This window comes from Nipponia nippon, unplaced genomic scaffold (assembly GCF_047370975.1).
Source record: "Nipponia nippon isolate SJK-2023a ecotype South Korea unplaced genomic scaffold, ASM4737097v1 scaffold_4, whole genome shotgun sequence".
NCBI lineage: Eukaryota > Metazoa > Chordata > Aves > Pelecaniformes > Threskiornithidae > Nipponia > Nipponia nippon.
Genome location: NW_028262358.1, coordinates 99,522,565 through 99,542,966, shown reverse-complemented (window position 1 = coordinate 99,542,966; position 20,402 = coordinate 99,522,565). Strand labels below are relative to the sequence as shown.

At 40.6% G+C, this 20,402-nt stretch overlaps 1 protein-coding gene across 2 annotated transcripts in view; it reads right to left on the bottom strand.

Moving 5' to 3' along the window:
- Positions 1-5,586: 5,586 nt before the first annotated feature.
- The window catches only part of BMP5 (bone morphogenetic protein 5), a 62,970-nt gene continuing 48,154 nt past the window's right edge, over positions 5,587-20,402 (bottom strand). For both annotated transcript variants that reach the window (XM_009474381.2, XM_087774900.1), the window contains 3 exons: positions 14,382-14,458; positions 12,488-12,598; positions 5,587-7,838 (listed from right to left, as the gene is read on the bottom strand). In XM_009474381.2, the coding sequence (XP_009472656.1) occupies positions 7,689-7,838; positions 12,488-12,598; positions 14,382-14,458 (338 nt within the window). In that variant the 3' untranslated portion in view covers positions 5,587-7,688. The remainder of the gene's footprint in view (positions 7,839-12,487; positions 12,599-14,381; positions 14,459-20,402) is intronic.

Below are 20,402 nucleotides of genomic sequence, written 5' to 3'. Positions count from 1 at the left end.
CCTGATTCCTGCCTTGACAATTATTATTTGGCTTATTTCTAACAGCTTTTTCAACAGCAGAGGTCAGTTAAGGGGAAAGATTCAGAGGAGTGAGAGGAAAACATTGTAGGAAGCATTTTGCAATGCTACTTAGTTATAAATCCAGAGGAACAGTACTGCTTCTACTGCAGTGTGTTTTTACATCATGGGAAAAACTAAGAGAATGGTAAAAGACTTAGAGACAGTCAGTGGAAATGGGGTGTAACGTGATTGAAGAGAAGGGTCAAATTCTTTCCTGTCAAAAAAGAGCAAACCTCTGTGAAAATGTCAGTGAGGCTTCACTCAGAAATGTCAGGAGAAATTTTAGCCAGTGTGGGAATTTCACAGTGAATACTTTTCTGCTGTTGAAATAGAGCCATATCTTTAAGCACTTTTCTGATTAAATGCAGGCATTTTCAGCGGGCTCTACTGTGCACCGTTCTACGAGACGCCTCTCCTGTTTGCCTGCCTTGGACACGAAGACGCAGAGCTCCCGGATAGCCCTCATGTCTGGACTGTGTCAGAGAATGGAACCCTGCAGCTTCCAGGCTCCTTTCCACGAATGTGGGAACTCGCAGTCCCTGGGGCTGCTGGCTCCTCGTCAGGGTATGTCGGTGCCCCGTGGCCACAGCCCCTGCCAGGCTGACGGGGCTTCTGCGAGGTATGGACACAGCTCGGGCTCCCCTGCCCCCGTGGCCACTTCTTCCATGGCACTGGTTTGGGCTCTGCAGATCAGCAATGACCTTTTTTAAAATTTTTTTAGAACTGTTTTCATGATCTTTTTTGAAACTTCTAATTCAAGTTTGGGAATTTCCACATTCAGTTCAGTTCTGAAGCATGAAATTCTTTCCCCAGAACTTTAAGTCATGACCTTCAGCCATTTTTTTGTTGTAGATGGGTGAGAGGAAAGAGTAAAAGCATAAGGACTTGGTTATTAGGCAAAGAAATTTGAGAATTAAGCAGTTAATTGTATTCTGGCATGAATAATGTTCTCGTTACCTCACTGTCCAATACAGATAAACAGAAAGAATTAGAAATATGTTTACAAGTATTTCAAGGGCACTGCTAATTTTGATAGATTTTGTATTTGCACCAATGTATCTGAGAATAAAAATCTGGTCCTTGGATATATGTCCTGAGGTGAGCAATGTAGGTCCTGCTAATTAGCAACTCTTGAATTTTATCTAAATTAATAGATTTCAAAACATAAAATCTAAGTTTTTTACTAGCTATATCAATTCTATTTTTAAAGAGAAAACCAGTTATGTTTTGTTTCTTGCTAAATACGCAAATACTTCTCACGGGAAGGTTTCATGGAACTGTATGCACTTACCTACATATCTTTATCCACAAGAATTCATACCAAGATAGCAAACCAAGAAAATACCAAATGCATGTGAAAAAGAAAGAAAAAGTGAGCAAAAAGATTTCTCAAAGATTCACATCCCAGTGAAACAAGTAACTGACTTGGCAGGTCTTGTCTTTGTTCCATCCCTGCAGCACGGCCTAGGAAAGAGCATTCCCTGTGGGAGCTGTTAGTCTCGAATAATAAAACAGATAACATGCAGAGAAGGCTGAAAAGAGCCATTGCAGAGGTTAAGGGAGAAACACTAATTTTGAAAAGGAATCCCAGTGGTGTATGTATAATTGGCCTGAGTAAAAGGGAACACACTTTCTTGCGGCAAGTTAATATGAGACTGCTCAACAACCAAGAAAATAATCAAGCATGAAAAGCTTTGTTTTCCAATTAGATCAGTTTAGGGGAGTTGATATATGTGCCATGTTTCTCCACCACGTCTTGTCCAACTTTTGGCCTCTGTGCAGTTGAGTAGCTCCAGGTTTGAGCCTGGATTTCTCCTTTGTGGAAGGAATTATGAGGGGCAGAGACGCCAGAAAGAGCCCCTTCCAAGTTTTCTCCTCACAATTTAATTAAAGATCTTTCTCATTTTTACAAATGTTTCTGCTCACAAGTCAGTTGGAGACCCAGAAGAGACCAGGACAAGTTATACAGAGAAGATTCTGCTCCCACATCTCTGCTTCAATAATATTCTCTGAGAGCGCTGTTCCCTAGAAAATATGTTGCTCTCATATCTCCAGCCAACATCTGCCCTGAGATCCCCTGCTACACAGATATTAACACAGTCTCAGTCTTAATGCATTGCTGAACTTTCCACTGAGCAGGAGGAAAATATAAGGAAGAAAAGGGAGGGATATGCCTTCAACTCTACTGGTGCAGATTTACAATGCTGTTGAAAAGGTGCTCCAAAATCTCCTTCAAGCACATTTTGGTTGGTTCTGTAGAAGTAGCTTTAAAATATAACCACCCCCACATAGGAAAGATGTGGTCTGCACCCTGCACATGCCCCAGTTTTATCAGTCCTGCTCAGATTTCCACAAAAAAATCATGAAACTAGAAAAGTACTTGGTAAATGCAAAGTATAGGTCCAGGTAACCCCTAAGATTGCCTGTCATCCATAGAAGTTATAAGCTGCAAGGACAGGAGTGTCAAGTGTATGCATCACTCCACCAAGAGTGTGTGATAGGGGTTAGAGCACTGGGACACTGGAGATCTGGTTGTCTCCCCTATACTGCCTCTCATCTGCTCTTATCTTACGCAAGTCTCTCCACCTTTCTGTACCTGTAAAGTAGCAATACTAATAACACATACTTCTTTTGTAAAGCATTAACATCTGCTAAAGCAATGAAAATATCTTCATTCATATTAATAACAATAATTGATGGCGCCCATCTGGAAGCAAAAAAGTGCAGGAACAGAACAGAAAGTATTTAGCTGGAAATAAAGCAGTCGGGAGAAGTGTCGGTGTCATGTGTTGTAAATATGGAAAACAGAATACAAAAGACCCATTTAATTCACATGAGATTCCCAATCCCCATGTACCACGTTTTGGTGCTGATTTATTTGAATTAAGATGGCAAGAAAACCTCCTCTTGCTGTTTTGTCTTGGATTTTTTAGTTTAGTTTTCTTTTGTTTTTAATCAAGCTCTTGCTTAAGCCATGTGAGTAAGAATTCAGTAACACATTGTAAATCACAGTTTGCAAGTTCTGTGACTGCAGATGAGATAGTAAAAGATAATGCTGTATAATTCACATGTGGCTTGTTCGTCATTCAGGCACCACATGTCAGATTCTCCCTATGCACAGCTGAATGTGTGAGCACAAAAGTTGGTAGAGATTGCAAAGAACATAATTTGAAAGTTCTGGTGATTAAAATCCTTTGCTTATTGCTGAAACAATTCAGAATCTTATGAATACAGGCCTAAACCCTTTTTTTAACCATGTTTGAGTCAAAGTCAATTTACTATGAAACTGTTTCAAAAGAGGAGCTGACAAAAAAAAACCCAAAAAAACAAACAAACAAAAGCAAAGCAGAAGAAATATGCAGTCAGCAATACAACCTTTTCCAAGTAAAAGGTAGAGAAAATTATATTTCAAAATGGAATTGTCTGACATCCCATCACAACAACAAAAGTTTTCTCAAAGGTCCGCCACCCAATTAAACATCCCAGTTAAACTTTTTCAACAATGTAACATTATTTTAAAGGTATCAGGGATTGTAATTTGCTACAGTTGCTCAGACAAGGTCTATAACAGAGCCATTGTCCTAAACCCACTTCATAGTTTTTGGAGAGAAATAGGTGAATTGCAATTGACAAGTGCAATTTCTCTATGTTGTCCCTAAAGAAAGTCTCAGTTCCAGTGTCTACAGTATAGATGTAACTCACAGCACTCATGTATATAGTATTTAATAAAATGAGGCCCCAAATTTTCTGACATTTGACTTCTATCGTAATATAAAGACTAAATACTGTTTTATAGTCCTATAGGTACCAACATGAAAAATAAACAGCTGTGCAGTCCTGTGGACCTATAAAGGACTGGTTTCTTATTGCTGAAGATACCTGAGCTCCTCATATGGCTCCATTTATATTACCTACCCAATGACTCAACACAAATGCATATTAACCTAAAAGCCTAAACAGGCCACTGCAGAAGGAAGAGTCATGGAGTTGTAAAGGACGTGTCAGTCAGATGTCCCTTCAGACACCCTTCAAATGGATACACAACAGAACAAGGAATGATCATCCTTTTTGTTTGAAGACATCCGTGCCAATGTTTACGTGAGATATCTCTAGATGAGTTTTGTACTGATTGGATGTATTGTTATGTTGTCAGCTACCAGCCAGCTTTATAGGAATTTAGTTTTTAGCTTGATCTTGTATCAAAAAAAGGGCTAATGCAATCTGAACAAGCATGTTTTTGACTATCAGCAAATGTCTCCCACCCCTGCTCCCTAACTAATTTTTTTTGGCAAAAATCAGAAAAGCTTGACCCTATAAGTACTTTGTGCAAAATGGGCATCATGATAAAGGAATGATGCCCATTAGGTGGTCTAACTGAGGGAAGACTGTTATGTGGGTTCACGGCTTAGCATATCAGAGAACTTAGAAATGCTCCACACTTCAGTCAGTCAGAGCTCACCTTGTCTTGGACATCAAAATCACAGTCAGAGAACGATGTGCTTTTAAAGGGAGATGAAATCACTGCTGCAATACTATTCACTTCTTAACTCTGCCTTCCACTGGGTGAATAGTCCTAAGCCACTGAAGTGCTCACTAGTAACATCCTGTAAACATTTGATTTTGACCCAAAATGTGTAGCAATGGTGTTAACATTATGAGTAAGTTAAAGACTAAGAAGCTCTGACCCATAAAGTAACATTAATTCTGTACAGAGCTGCTTCTCTTTTTCTGGGTTTTAGTCCTTTAGACTTTCCAGTTGTTAAGGATACAGAAAGCTTAAACAACTTTAAAAAGAAAAAAGCTGTCATGTCCTAAACAATAATGGAATGGTCTTCATAACTATAGAAATAGATATAGCTATATGTGTGGGTATATATTTAATATAATTTAATGTCATTACATACACATTATATTATATATATGTGTGTGTGTATATTATTTATAAATATATATAAAAGAACAGGTATTTGATAGGACCTAGCAAAAGAACAAAAAGCCCTGTATTAGGTACTACTGGACAAGGGCTCACCTGAGCAATTTTACATGAAAACACACATATATTCACTTACCCAGAGCATGCAGAGGGTCTGGTGCCACTATCCTTCCTTTCAAACAGGAATGACAAGTTAGGGTTTTATGGAGTTTTTTTTTGAACTATTTCTACTTTCTAGTATATTTTGAGTGGAGTATTAACATTTGGAGGTATGATTTGGAGGTATGATTTTTATTAATAGTGTAGATGGTTCACCAGCTGTAACTTAAGAAGCAGTAAAATAAAAGTAATTTCACAAAATGTCTCTATTAAAAATGAACTGCAGCAAAACCTATCCATAACTATTGGTGATCTCTTGCTTTTACCTTTAAGAGAATATATGAAGCCAGTGTAATTTTGTCATGTGTCTCAGAAGCAAAATCACAGCAGAAGAAAATAGTATTACAGGTTTATTATGTCTCAAAATATAGAAATATATTCCAACAGCATATTTTAAAGAATAATATAACAATAATCTTCAGTTTCTTATTCTCAAAATGGTACACCATTATTTAAAAATATATTACTTAATGTACCCAAAATTTAGTTTCCATCAAATTCCATTTAGAATAAATTGAGTTAAAAAAAACATACCCACCTACCCAATTTATACAGAAACCAGTAAATTTTCTGAAGACAACCCAGGAATTTAACTGTTCCAAAATGGTAATTCAGTTGGAGACATTATATTTTGCTATACATCCTTGTGCATGAACTGCAACTAAGCATAGATATGTAGGTAATGTCAGTATAAAATAGAGATGAAAGTGTAAAATGGAACTGTTGTATTAAGGGGAAAGAGCTCCTAAGACTGAAATCAGAACTGTTAATTTTTCAAAAAAGCAGAGTGTATGCATAAAAAGGATTTATGTATTACTCCAATAGCAAGATAAAATAAATTAGTTCCTGCAAAAAGACAGTGGCACATTCACATGCATACACACAGTCACACACACATGTTGATTTTATCAGTCTGTAATAATCTGAGTTTTCTGAAATATGCTTTAAATAACCAGAGAAGTCGAGTTTACATGAATAGACTGTCTAAGGAGAAACGGGTATGTCCTATTCACTTTTTAACAACACTTGGAGAAGTGTTTAAATGAAGCATTTTTAATCAAGGCAATTCATGATAAAAGTATATATTATAAATAGCCATGTAGTATAGAGAAAACAGAGTTTCTATTTCCCATTTCCATAACACTAAAACAAAGGGGTCCAACTAAAACAAATGTCCAAAGACATTAAATGTGGTAAATTCAAAATAAGCATATGGGTAGTGGTGGTGAGAATGATAATCTGTAATTAGTTGTGCAATTCACAACCACAGGATTTCATTTGAGGCCAAAAATTTAGGGAGATTAAAAATTATTTATATGGATTTAAGAATTTTCAAAGTTATGATAGTTAATGCTAAAAAAAAGGAAAAGATATCCCATCTTACATCGCGTGATTTAAACCAATTTCCACCTGACAGAAAAGCAGGTGGGACAGAAAGTAGGCTGAGAATCACCCAATGGGTTGTTATGAAAGGTGTTTTTCATCTTTGCCTGGAAACAGCCACCATCAGGGACAAGATTTTCAATTAAACAGGTGACAACTGTAGCATCCCCTGTGCCTTCCCTCGCACACTCAGAAAACACATCCAAAAGTGGGACCTAAATGGAGCAAAGCCCTGCCATACCCTGTATTCTGTATATTTTGTGTATATAGTAACTTGTGTACGTAATGGGAAGGCTTGTGTGGTTTTTTTGTTTGATTTTACCTTGTGCTGTTATTATAAAAACATTTGCTGGAGCAGTGTAATAGATAATAGACTGATGCGATCTGAGGTAAGAATGTTGTAGTTCAATTTTTAGTGTTAACTTGGAAAGTCATAGATAGAGGCACAAGTCTGTCTCCACAGAATTCCCGAAGCTTTGAGCCTTTTGCAAACTCTGCAGCCCATAAGCCAAGAAGTAACATACTCCTCCAGTTACACTCATCTTGTTAAAGAAAATAGTTATAACAATTATGTGCAATCTTTTCACTTCTATTTTCTATCTACTATTTATTTACTTAAACACTGTTCGACATTTCACTTTTTCTAATGGAGCAGAACTTCTAAAAGACAAAATATGTTTAGCCAAGCAGTTTTGTTTAGTTTTTTTTCTGTGCCTTTTTCTAAATAAATACCCCGCCACAGTTTTCATTGGCACAATATGACCAAACATATTTTAGTTCCTTTAACAATATGAAGCAGTTACAGAAGTTCTGGAGTTTCTAGCTTTAAAAAAATCTATACAAAGGCTTTGCTTTAAAATATCGAAATGGAATGAAATAGATTCCAGTATGGTCAACTGAAAAATTAGTTTGTGAAATTCTACTGCATAGTAAGGTGACCCATAAAATAAATGGTTTTGAAATTTTGCGCATACAAAAGAAACTATATACTTTTAAATAAATAAAAGCTACTATATACATTACACTGTACATTTAAATGAGAGATGACATGAAATGGAATAAATTTAGAACTGCCTTTTCATCAGCAAAGCTCATATCTTGACTTTATTACAATTCTGAATAAAACCCTCTGCTTTAGATTATTTTTTTTATTCTAGTGGCAGCCACATGAACGCACCACCATATTCCTGTATTTTTTTAAAATAACATTGGAACTGTCATCAAAGTAGAGCACGGAGATTGCATTCAGTTTTGTTGGTGCACAGCATGGCTTTGGTACATGATCAGGGAACATCAAATGAACCTGAAAGACAGATAAATACATAGCTCATACATCAAATAGAGAGGTACAAGGACAATGTCAGTGCAAAACATGTCTTTGCAATTCAGAGAGTGCTGCGGTCGCAGGTTTTCCTTGGTTAGCAACTTTAAAACACAGCCTACCTCCAGAACATTGCTCTGATTTCAGTTGTACAGGCAGAGTTATACAATAATAGCAGATGGAGAGGTAAATGAGGAGGAGTGGCCAAGACAGAAAGTTGGTTTTCAGGTGAAATTTAGAAAAGAATTGGAGTTAGGCGGCTGCTCAGGAAAACACTTAAACATATTGTCAGTACCATCTCTGCTGAGGACAGTGCTTAACATGAAGCACAGGTTCAAGTCCCGGATCTCACTGAGACCCCAGCATGGGCTAAAATGCTGTCCTGCGTCAGGGTCTCAGTGTGGAGGAAAGTCTGTTGCAGACAGCAAAGGCTGTGCAGGCAAAGGCTCATACTGAAACTGTTTTCAGCATATGAAATGGTAAGATGTGCGTTCTCAGACAGCATGAGTGCATTTTAAGGTCTTATCTAGGTATCCGTGGATCCAATTCTACTTCCACTGAAGTCAAAATCAATTCATAAAGTGGGTGCCAGCTGGACAGAAGGTTTAGGGAAAGGGCTGAGGCAGAGAAGGCTTTATGTTCACTAGGCTGAAATATATCAATGAAAGGTTAAAGGGAAGGAAAAGAGTTTTGAACAGCATCCCAGAACGAACAAGATCTAGTGGAAATATCTGAAAATGGGGGAAATACAAGTTCTTTGTACTTGAAAGAAGGTTGGATGTAATATTCTGCACATGCCAAAGACTTGGAAACTGGGGAGTCCAGAAAAGAGGGAGTTGTAACAGAGAGGGCAAGAGATTATTAAGGCATGGACGAAGACTTCAGCAGTAATTGGTTTCATTTGTATGTTAAGTCTTTGTAAATCTGTTAGACCCATATGTCTTGCAGTGATATAAGCCCAGAGCCTTTGCCAGACAACAGAGAACAGTCTATCAGGAAACAATTTTTACATAACTGTTACCATGAGAAGGTCTTTTGAAATGAGCAATAATAAATCCTGAAGTAGCAGTTTAGTAAGGGTTTAGACACACATTTAAAAACAGTTTAACAAATGAATAGCAAAGCACTGGAGAAAAGAATGATTGTGCCTCGTCTAGGCAGATGTTTACCCTGCCATAACTCCTGGTCCCACCAGCCCCTACCACCCCAGCTGGGAGCTCCATGGCTCTGCTAGCCCCGAATGACAGCGATGCTCACAGCCTTTTCAAGAGTGAGACTGGAAGTCAGTGCGAGTGAACCTGCTGATCCACTGACTTGCATGACACTACTCCAGCGTCTGTTCTGAGGGTGATGGGAAGCGAGAGAGTAGAAGAAAGTTTATATAATTCATTAAATGCAGTCTGTCTTGTATTTATATGCATCTGTATCATCTGTCTGCCTAAGTTCAGTCTCAGAAAAAGAAGACAGAGAGAGGTACTGGCCCAGGATTTCTCCTATTCTTGTTACAAAAGCAAAAAAAAAAAAAAAAGAGTCAGTAAAGTTTGGAGGGGTACCAAGGAACAATCACTTCCCAACCCAAAGAGTGGGCTTTTTTTAGAATGGTGTAATCAGTATGGCTGGGAGATGATTACATTTGGATTAGGGTGGGGTGTATGAATAATTGTTTCCCAAGCCATCCCCATGTGCACACCTTGTGTAAATCTGAATTTTGTATAATTTAAACCAGAAAGCATTCAACTACTGTTATCTCATCTAATTTATGTGCAGTTAAAATTTAATTAGCCTCATGATTTTTTGGCTGCACAACTGACTGCATGTACAGTACATGCAGAGGGAGACACACAATTCCAAAAAGGCCATAAGAAGGACGGAAAATTTAAGTATCCAATTTAAAAAATAGGACAAACTACACAAATTTCTTAACAATGGGAAATTAACCATTTTTGGAAAGGGTAGACACACAAGAGAAAGTAGCACTGGGCCACTTCTTATTTAACAGGCCATAATTGTAGGAGGGAACTCTAACCTGGGGATCTCACTGATATAGGCAACTTTTCTGGACAATGTTAGCATAATGCTAAACTATTGCTTTGCTGACCAATTTCTTTCCAGCTCAGGACTGCATATATGCTGTTCTTCATCATCTCCTAGGCACATTGGTATATTCCTTGTCAACTGGTATTTGCTGTTCCCTTTCACCTGAACCCCTTACCACGCTTCTATTTTTTTCCAGCCTCTGACATTTTCCCTTCTTTTTGTAAATCTTGCTGACTCAAATTCTGGTATAGAGGAATAATGTTGCATTGGTGGCTGGACTTGAAGAAGGTGCATAGTTGAAAAGTTGAATGGAAAGGAAAAGGTCTCAGCACATGCTGAGGTTTTAAAAATGTCCCTTTCATGTAGAAATACTTGGCAATTTTTGCAAGCAGAATTTGTTTTTATCAGAAAGAAATCAAACTTTGTCAGTTTGTTTGTTTCTGTTTTTTTTTGGTGTGAGGCTTTGGTTTTAGTTGTTTTTGGTTTTGTTTTTTTTTTTCCAGGAGGGAAATAGGTACTCTCATTTCTGAAGGGGGAAAGGTTTTGAGGCACAGGTTTTTTTATGTCAGAATCAAAGAAAAAGTCACCATCCATGGACAGACACATCAGCATAGTCTGATGGTCAGGATACTTTCCTATCATCAGTTTAAATCAGAGGGAGCCTTAAACCCATGTTTCCCTAATAGCAGTCAAGTGCCTAGACCTTTCCAGAAACTAATTAGGGATGGCAACCCTTTCCTGTTCTGATTTCATACTTCCACTCCCTCCTCATGTATTATCTCTCATCCTCTGCTCCTTAATCATTCTGCTAATACTAATGTTCAGAGCCAGTTCTTCAGCTGGCACAGGTGAAAAATCATGACCAGACATCGGACTCACAGCATTACATTTAGGCATAGTCTAAAGGCCTTGATTTCTGTAGGTGCTGTGTTTTCCAAACTGTAGTTGAATGCTGCTGGGGTAGAGGAGGCCTAGCCAGTTGGCGGCCGGTCACGAGTGGTGTTCCCCAGGGCTCAGTGCTGGGGCCAGTCCTGTTCAACATCTTCATTGATGATCTGGATGAGGGGATCAAGTGCACCCTCAGTAAGTTTGCAGGCGACACCAAGTTGGGTGGAAGTGTCGATCTGCTGGAGGGTAGGAAGGCCCTACAGAGGGACCTGGACAGGCTGGATCGTTGGGCCGGGGCCAACTGTATGAGATTCAACAAGGCTAAGTGCCGGGTCCTGCACTTGGGTCACAACAACCCCATGTAACGCTACAGGCTGGGGGAGGAGTGGCTGGAGAGCTGTCTGGCAGAAAAGGACCTGGGGGTGTTGGTTGACAGCTGCCTGAACATGAGCCAGCAGTGTGCCCAGGTGGCCAAGAGGGCCAATGGCATCCTGGCCTGTATCAGGAATAGTGTGGCCAGCAGGACCAGGGAGGTGATAGTGCCCCTGTACTCGGCACTGGTGCGGCTGCACCTTGAATACTGTGTTCAGTTTTGGGCCCCTCACTACAAGAAGGACATCGAGGTGCTGGAGCGTGCCCAGAGGAGGGCAACGAAGTTGGTGAAGGGTCTAGAGCACATGTCTTATGAGTAGCAGCTGAGGGAGCTGGGGTTGTTTAGTTTGGAGAAGAGGAGGCTGAGGGGAGACCTTATTGCTCTCTACAACTACCTGAAAGCAGGTTGTAGTGAGGTGGGGGTCAGTCTCTTCTCCCTGGTAACGAGTGATAGAATGAGAGGAAATGGCCTCAAGCTGCGCCAGGGGAGGTTTAGGTTAGATACTAGGAAAAACTTCTTCACTGAGAGGGTGGTCAAGCATTGGAACAGGCTGCCCAGGGAAGTGGTTGAGTCTCCATCCCTGGAGGTATTTAAAGAACGGATAGATAAGGTGCTTGAAGACATGGTATAAATGAACTTGGCAGTGCTAGGTTAACGGTTGGACTCAATGATCTTAAGGGTCTTTTCCAACCTTGACGATTCTATGATTCTATGATCTTTTTGGCTGCTCCAGTTGATGCACAGGACTAACATAAGAACTAGCAGAGGCAGAAAGCTGGCTGCAAATCCCCTTTTACAAGTACCAGGCAGAGCAACAGATCCAAACACACTTATTTATAAATTGCATTTGTTAGCCAGGCATGACTGAACAGAATTTCTTACATGCAAATGCATCTGCTTGCAAAGCTTCACATTAAATTACGGTTTAGGCATCTCTGCCAACAGCTGACAACAGAGGTCCACAGAGTGGCCAAGTGTCAACATTTCTGGAAGGTATAGCATGTAGATGTTAACATGGATCTTCAATAAGCTGCAAAAGCTCTTGGAAGTGGGACCAGGGGGCCCCTTTGGTTCCTGTCTACAAAATTCTCCAGTAATATGACACAGTCTTCTCATGTGTTATTGCATTTGAAATGGAAGGGAAACCTACCACACAGGCCACTCTGGACAGTTCATCCTCTCTCCAATGTAATCATCAAAGCACGTCTTTGAAATGGGTTATCATTTACCCAGAAATAATAAAAATCCAATAGTAGTAAACAGAGAGGAGGAGACGCCCCTGTGCCAAGACACAACTGCAAAATAGGCAACTACAACATAGGCAGAGGCATACCAAAGTCTGAACAATGGCGTGGTTTGTTGCGTTCATGTGGGCATTGAGGGGGAAAGAACACTCTCCATCGCAGTAAAATGCAGCATAGCCCTCCGGTGCAATAATCCAATCCTAAAACGACAACAAATAAACCCACTCAATTTTTTTTTTCTCACTCAGAAAATTTAAAACTGTATCAAACTAACTAAGACTTGTCCAATGAAAAAATGAACTTCAGAATGTGGCATGTTAAATTACATTTTGCGAAAAAAATAGAAGTATTTGCTTTGTTCATGCAAAACTCAGATGAAAATTAAATTAAACTTAAAAATCTGTACTGAATACCAACTAATGAGGCTGTAAGGGGACTTAAAGGACCAAATATGTTTGCCAGAATACTTTTCTTCCCAGACCAAAAATCTTGAGCACTTCTTGGTGCAACGAAAGTAATTAAAATGCATCCTCTTTCTTCAGCACACTCAATACCATTAATTGTATGATTGCGTGAGACGGAGGGTTGCTAGAGATTACCCGTTGGAATGTCACTGAATGATGCATTTTGAGTATTTCTAGCAACACAGCATGGGGAAAAGACCACAAGAGGGAAAGTATTTTAAAATGTTAATGAAAGCTATGTGTTTAGTTTGCTGAATTCCTCCTTTGCCAGGCAAAGGTAATGGAGGTGCTGTGGGAAGGGCAGAGAGGATCAAGTACCTGCTTCTTGGGGTTTGTTTCCTTTTATTTCATTTCACCCTGAGTTTCACTGATCAAATATTGTACAGTGTAGCTTTGGCTTTCCAAATGAAACTTTGAGTTCTTCAAGTATTTTTTGTGAAAAAAATAGATTTTATTTTCTCTGTGGCCACCTTGAATGACTGATCTGAGAGCCTTGCATGTCTTGGGACATATTGGAATTTACTGTTTCAAAAAATGAAAAAACTGTTGATACCTTGAAAAATCTGTGATCTACAAAGAGACAACTGCTCACTTGTTCAGTAGCTTGAGTTCAAGTCAATACCACAAGCCTGCTCTGTAGCCGTGGACAGGGTAATTATGCTCTGCAGACTTGCCCTGTGAGAATCTGAGCTAGATATGTAAAGGATGAGCTGTCACTAAAGAGATAGCACACTTTTTCTCCTCGTAGACTTGTTCTGCTTATGGAGAATTGTTTTAAAATAATTCAGAGAAGTGTGAAATGCACAGACAGCCATCTCTGAGTTCTTAGATACATATGCAATATGTCTAGGTTATAGGTTGCTGATGGCCTTCTTGTTCTTTCTCTATAGGGAGCTCCTTGCTTTCCAGAAAAAAAAACTAGGTTGATCTCTATTTTCTTTTCTCATAATGCCTTGCCTCTGTCTTTATGACCTTTTACTACAAGTATATTCTTTTTTTGTTACTGTATGGCAGGATGAGTTTTTCCCAGAAATTATATACATTTAGCTGTGCTAAATGTATTTATAACACATTAATGGTGTTATAAAGACCACTGAACAGTGATCCAAGCTCTAGTTCCCTACGGACCCTACCCCAGTGAAATCTCTGTGACCTGCAGTAGATAGCACTGAACGAGGGAGAATTCAAGTGCAAATTTCAAAAGTTCCATTGCTCAGTGTGGGGATTTTGGTTTCATTTGCTGCAGCTCTGTTTGTATCTTGAGTAATAGTTCAGACTTATCTTTATGTGAATGAATCCAGATTGTAAAGCCATTAATGTATGCAAAATCTTTGAGAGAACAGCAGCCAAAAAAGGTAAAGCGATAGTGATAGGGATTCATTACAAAATGCATTTAAAGAATTTGTCTCTCATCAGTGAAATACCAATTACCATGAAGAAAACAGACTGTAAGTAATGGGGGACTGTAAAATAGATTGTCCCAATTTGAACTGATAGGAAACAGCATTTATAATCATACCTGCCATCCTAAGTCTCGGAAACTCACGTAAAGTTCATGTTTCTTACATGCTTGCTTTTGCTCACTTGTGTTATAATCTACAGGAAGAAAATAATAATAATAAATTGTTTAGAAGCATTGCTGGAACCAATAAGATTTAGCTATTTTTGAGCTCCTGACCAAACTGTACAAAGGAAAGGAACAAGCATACTGTCATTTATATTCCTAGGGTTGGTTATAAAGGCAGTGTAAACCTGGAAATGCAGAATCAGCGGTGTCAGCCTGATACAATTTATGTACACAGACAAAACGATGCATTCAGCATTAGGGGAAACAGGTTTACAAGATGTCTGTTTGCTGGCTAGCTAGGTAACAACTGATAATATGCACACAGGTAATCAAAGGAGGACAAGTGACAGCCTGATCCAAGATACGGGGAAGTCATCTATATGTTGGCACAGGTTTAATTGCCAGGTAAAGAAAGTAGCCTAATTCAAAAGATAAATTAACAATGATAACAATTGTCCTGAAACAACAGAATTTCCAAAAGTCTATTATTTAAACATTAGCACATTTTGTACTCCTTCATTTTTTACCATAATTTCTGGAAATATTCACCACTTGATGATCTGTAGTTGGTAATACTAACGTAAACAAGTAAAGTAACAGATGCTTTTTAAAGGCCTGAATGTTTCTGCGCTGTCATAGATGTGTCAGGATAGGACGCTGAGAACCTTTCATACATGCTTCTGCAGGACAATCTTAATTCTGGAGAAAATGTAGCACTCGTTCCTTACTGCTACTGAGTAACAGGAAAGGAAGGGAACAGGGTCATGCCTTCACCACATTAGCACCCCAGAGTTGGTTTATAGTGCTATTCAAGTGATGCCATCAGTGAGGAATGCAATGGAGCATGGAGGACAGACTGTCTCCTCTGGTTCCATTTCAAGAATGCTTAAAGTGGCTTTTTTGGACCAAAATAACCATTCTGGCAGGAAAAAAAAAAGTTGGCTGAAATTCACAACAACAGCAAAACAAACAAGGAAGACACTGAAAAAGAAAAAATCTTCATTTTCAGGAATAGAATTTTTTTTAGGAACAGTTTTTTAACATTAAAAGACTTGAGGCTGGAATGGGAGGGTCTCTGTTGAAAAATTCCTGGAAAATTAAGAGAGAGGCCTTTTTCACATAAAATGAAAGGAAGGGAGTTCTGCAGTCTGTGAGATAACCCATTGTAATGCTTCACTATCCTTGCAGAAAACTTTCAAATAGCTGGCCTAAAGGACCTTTTCTGTGAATTTACCAACTGCTTCTTGTCATTTACCAATCTTGTCATTTACCAAATTTACCAACTGCTTCCTGTCCTGATCTGTGTTATCATTGCTTCTCTGGGTTCTCTTCAGTGTCTCTGTGTCTTTCTGAAGATGTGACGGCCAAACCTGAACACAGTGCCAAATAATGTAAAATAATGATTTCCTACGAGTTCCGGATTATTTTCTAGCATTATATCTCAGAACAGGAGTTTTGCAGCAAAACAACACTCTCAAATGATCAGCTTCAGATCCCTCTTTTATATACACCTGCCTAGTTGCCTTAGGATTATGTTGCATTTATGCAAATCAATGAAAAAAGAACAGGTGAGGGGTGAGCATGTAGATGAGAACTGCAACATGATGGGGCTGCAGCAACCATGATACGATGGAATTAAACAGTTCTGAGAGAATGAGCCTGTTCCAATGCTTGACAACACTTCCGGTGAAGAAATTTTCCTAATAGCCAATCTCAGCCTCCCCTGGCTCAACTTGAAGCCATTTCTTCTTGTCCTGTCACTTGTTACTTTTGTTACCTCCTTTCAGGTAGTTGTAGGGAGCGATAAGGTCTCCCCTCAGCCTCCTCTTCTCCAGGGTAAACAATGCCAGCTCCCTCAGCCGCTCCTCATAAGACTTTCATCTTCACCAGCTTTGTTGCCCTTCTTTGGACACGCTCCAGCACCTCAATGTCCTTCGTGTAGTGAGGGGCCCAAAACTGAACACAGTACTCAAGGTGCAGCCTCACCAGTGCCGAGTACAGGGAGCTGATCGCTTCCCTAGTCCTTCTGGCCATACTATTTTTGATACAAGCCAGGATGCCATTGGCCCTCTTGGCCACCTGGGCACACTGCTGGCTCATATTCAGCCAGCTGTTGACCGATACCCCCAGGTCCTTTTCCACAGGGCAGCTGTCCAGCCACTCTTCCCCAAGCCTGTAGTGTTTCCTGGGGTTGTTGTGACCCAAGTGCAGGACCCAGCACTGAGCCTTGTTGAATCTCATACAGTTGGCCTCGGCCCATCGATTCAGCCTGTCCGGATCCTTCCATAGAGCCTTCCTACCCTCCAGTGGATCAACATTCCCGCCCAACTTGGTGTCGCCTGCAAACTTACTGAGGGTGCACTCGATCCCCTCGTCCAGATCATTGGTCATAGAATTATAGAATCACAGAATAGTTTGGGTTGGAAGGGACCTTTGAAGGTCATCTACTCCAACCCCCCTGCAATGAGCTGGGACATCTTGAACGAGATCAGGTTGCTAGGTGTCCCTTCCAACCTGACCTTGAATGACAAACATATTAAATGAATTGATAAAGATATTAAACAGAACTGGCCCCAATACTGAGCCCTGGGGAACACCACTTGTGACCGGCCACCAACTGGATTTAACTCCATTCACCATAACTCTTTGGGCCCGGCCATCCAGCCAGTTTTTTACCCAGCGAAGACTACGCTTGTCCAAGCCATAATCACCCAGTTTCTCCAGGAGAATTCTGTGGGAAACCATGTCAAAGGCTTTACTGAAGTTCAGGTAGACAACTTCTCCAGCCTTTCCCTCATCCACTAAGCGGGTCACCTTGTCATGGAAGGAGATCAGGTTAGTCAAGCAGGACCTGCCTTTCATAAACCCATGCTGACTGGGCCCGGTCCCACAGTTGTCCTGTACATGCCGAGTGATGGCACTCAGGGTGATCTGCTCCATAGTCTTCCCCAGCACCAAGGTCAGACTGACAGGCCTGTAGTTTCCCGGATCCTCCTTCTGGCCCTTCTTGTAGATGAGCATCACATTTGCTAACCTCCAGTCAACTGGGACCTCTCCAGTTAGCCAGGACTGCTGATAGATGATGGAAAGTGGGTAGGTGAGCACTTCCACCAGCTCCCTCAGTACCCTTGGGTGGATCCCATCTGGCCCCATAGACTTGTGTGTGTCTAGGTGGTGTAGCAGGTTGCTAACCATTTCCCCTTGGATTATGGGGCTTCATTCTGCTCCCTGTCTCTGTCTTCCAGATCAGGGGGCTGAGTACCCTGAGAACAACTGGTCTGACTGTTAAAGACTGAGGCAAAGAAGGCATTAAGTACCTCAGCCTTTTCCTCATCCTTTGTCCAATAAAGGATGGAGATTCTCCTTAGCCCTCCTTTTGTTGCTCATGTATTTATAGAAACATTTTTTATTGTCTTTTATGGCAGTAGCCAGATTAAGTTCCAATTGGGCTTTGGCCCTTCTGCTTTTCTCCCTGCATAACCTCATGACATCCTTGTAGTCCTCCTGAGTTGCCTGCCCCTTCTTCCAAAGGTAGTGAACTCTCCTTTTTTTCCTGAGTTCCAGCCAAAGGTCTCTGTTCAGCAGAGCCAGGCCACTCTTCTCCGCTGGCTCATCTTTTGGCACATGGGGATGGCCTGCTCCTGTGCCTTTAAGATTTCCTTCTTGAAGCATGTCCAGCCTTCCTGGACTCCTTTGCCCTTCAGGACTGCCCCCCCCCAAGGGACTCTGTCAACCAGGCTCCTAAACAGACCAAAGTCTGCCCTCCGGAAGTCCAAGGTGGCAGTTCTGCTGACCCTCCTCCTTATTTCTCCAAGAATCAAAAACTATCATTTCATTATTGCTATGCCTAAGACAGCCTCCAACCATTACATCACCCCCAAGTCCTTCTCTGTTTGCAAACAACAGGTCCAGTGGGGCACCTTCCCTAATTGGTTCACTCACCAGCTGCGTCAGGAAGTTATCATCTGCCACACACTCCCGGAACCTCCAAGACTGTTTCCTCTCTGCTGTATTGTATTTCCAGCAGACATCTGGTAAGTTGAGGTCCCCCAAGAGAAGGAGGGCTAGCGATTGTGAGACTTCTCCCGGATGCTTATAGAATGTTTCATCTGCCTCTTCATCCTGGTTGGGTGGTTAGTCTGTAACAGATTCTCACCATAATATCTGCCTTGTTGGCCTTCCCCCTAATTCTTACCTGTAAACAGTCAACCCTGTCGTCACCATAGTTAAGCTCTAGACAATCAAAACATTTCCTAAGATACAGGGCTACCCCACCACCTCTCCTTCCTTGCCTATGCCTTCTGAAGAGTTTACAAAGGGATGACCAAGATCAACAACAGCATTGCAACCCTGGACTTCAGGAGAACAGATTTCAGCTTTTTCAGAGATCTTCTTCACATAATCTCAATGGGAGACTGGCCTGGAGGGCAAAGGAGACCAGGAGAGCTGGCTGATCTCCCAGGACAACCTCTGAGTGAAGCACAAGGTAAGTCCACTTTCATGTGCAGGTCAAGCAAGTATGGCACAAAGCCACTGTGGCTGAATAGGAAACTCTTGACTGAGCTCAAATTCAAATAGGAAGTAAAAGTAATGTGGAATTGGGATAAGTTACATAGAAATAACGTAAACACATTGCCTGAGCAATGCAGGGATGGATGTTAGGAAAGCCAAAGCTTAGCTGGAGTTGAAACTTGTGAGGGATGTGAAGGTCAACAAGAAGTACTTCTATAGGTTCATTCATCATAAAAAGAAAAACTAAGGAAAATACAGATTCACTGTTCAGTAGGGCAGAGGACGTAGTGACAAGGACTCAGAACAGGTTAAGATACTCAATAACTTCTTTGTCTTGTTTTTTACTTTCAAGATTTACCCTTAGGACTCCCAAGTCCCTGAGCCTAGTGACTGAAGCTCTACCCACAGTAAAAGAAACAGAGTTAGGAACGACTTAAGCAAATTGAAGATACACAAGTCCATGTGAGAAGGGTTGAATTTCAGGGTGGGGAATGAGCTGACCAACATCATTGCAAAGTCACTCCCTGACATTTTTGAGTATTCATAATGACTGGAGGGTATTTCTGATGATTAAAAAATGGAAAATGTCACACCCGTTTTCAAGAAGGGCAATCAGCTTAACCTCAGTTTCTGGGAAGTCTGTGGGGCAAATCATTCTGGAAGTCGTGTCAAGGCACTTGAAGAACAAGAAGGTGTTTGGGACCAGTCAGCATAGATTTACTAGACCAAACTGTGCCTAACCAACCTGATTGTTTTCTGTGATGAGCTGACTAGCTTTGTGGGCTTCTGAAGAGCACTCGGTGTTGTCCACTCTGCTTTTAGGAAGGTGTTTGGTACAATCTCCCATTGTTTTCTTATAGCCAAATTGGTCAGATACAGTTTGGATAGGTAAGGAATGTAATGGGTGGAAACTTGGCTGGGCTGCTGGGCTGAAAGGGTTGTGATCGGTGGTTCAAAGTCCAGCTGGCATGTCCCTAAAGGATCAGTACTGGTGCCAATACTGATTAATGTCTTTGTTAGTAACCTGGACAATAGCACAGAGTGTGCTCTTTGCAAGTTCACAGAGGATACCAGATCTGGAAGGAATGATCAGTCATCTAAATTATCAATAAAATGCTGGACTGAACCAGATCCAGAAGAGACTCAATTGGATGTCGTTCAAAATACCCACCCAAATTTTACTCTTATTGGCAACATGCTCTTTGAATACGCTTTATCTTTTTTTTTTTTTTTAATAGGCTATGTACCCACTTTCTGTTGAATAAACCTGAGCCCCAATATGTCTCCTGAAACTGTGTCAAAAGCTGTGCGAGTCAAGATATATCCATTTGCAGTACTAAATAATTTGTTCTAGTACCACCAGGGATGTTAAGTTAGGCTTTCTAAGCTATAATACTCCAAATCCTCATTCCTTTTTAAAGATGAATACTACCTTCTTTCCTATGGTATTTTCCTAGCCCT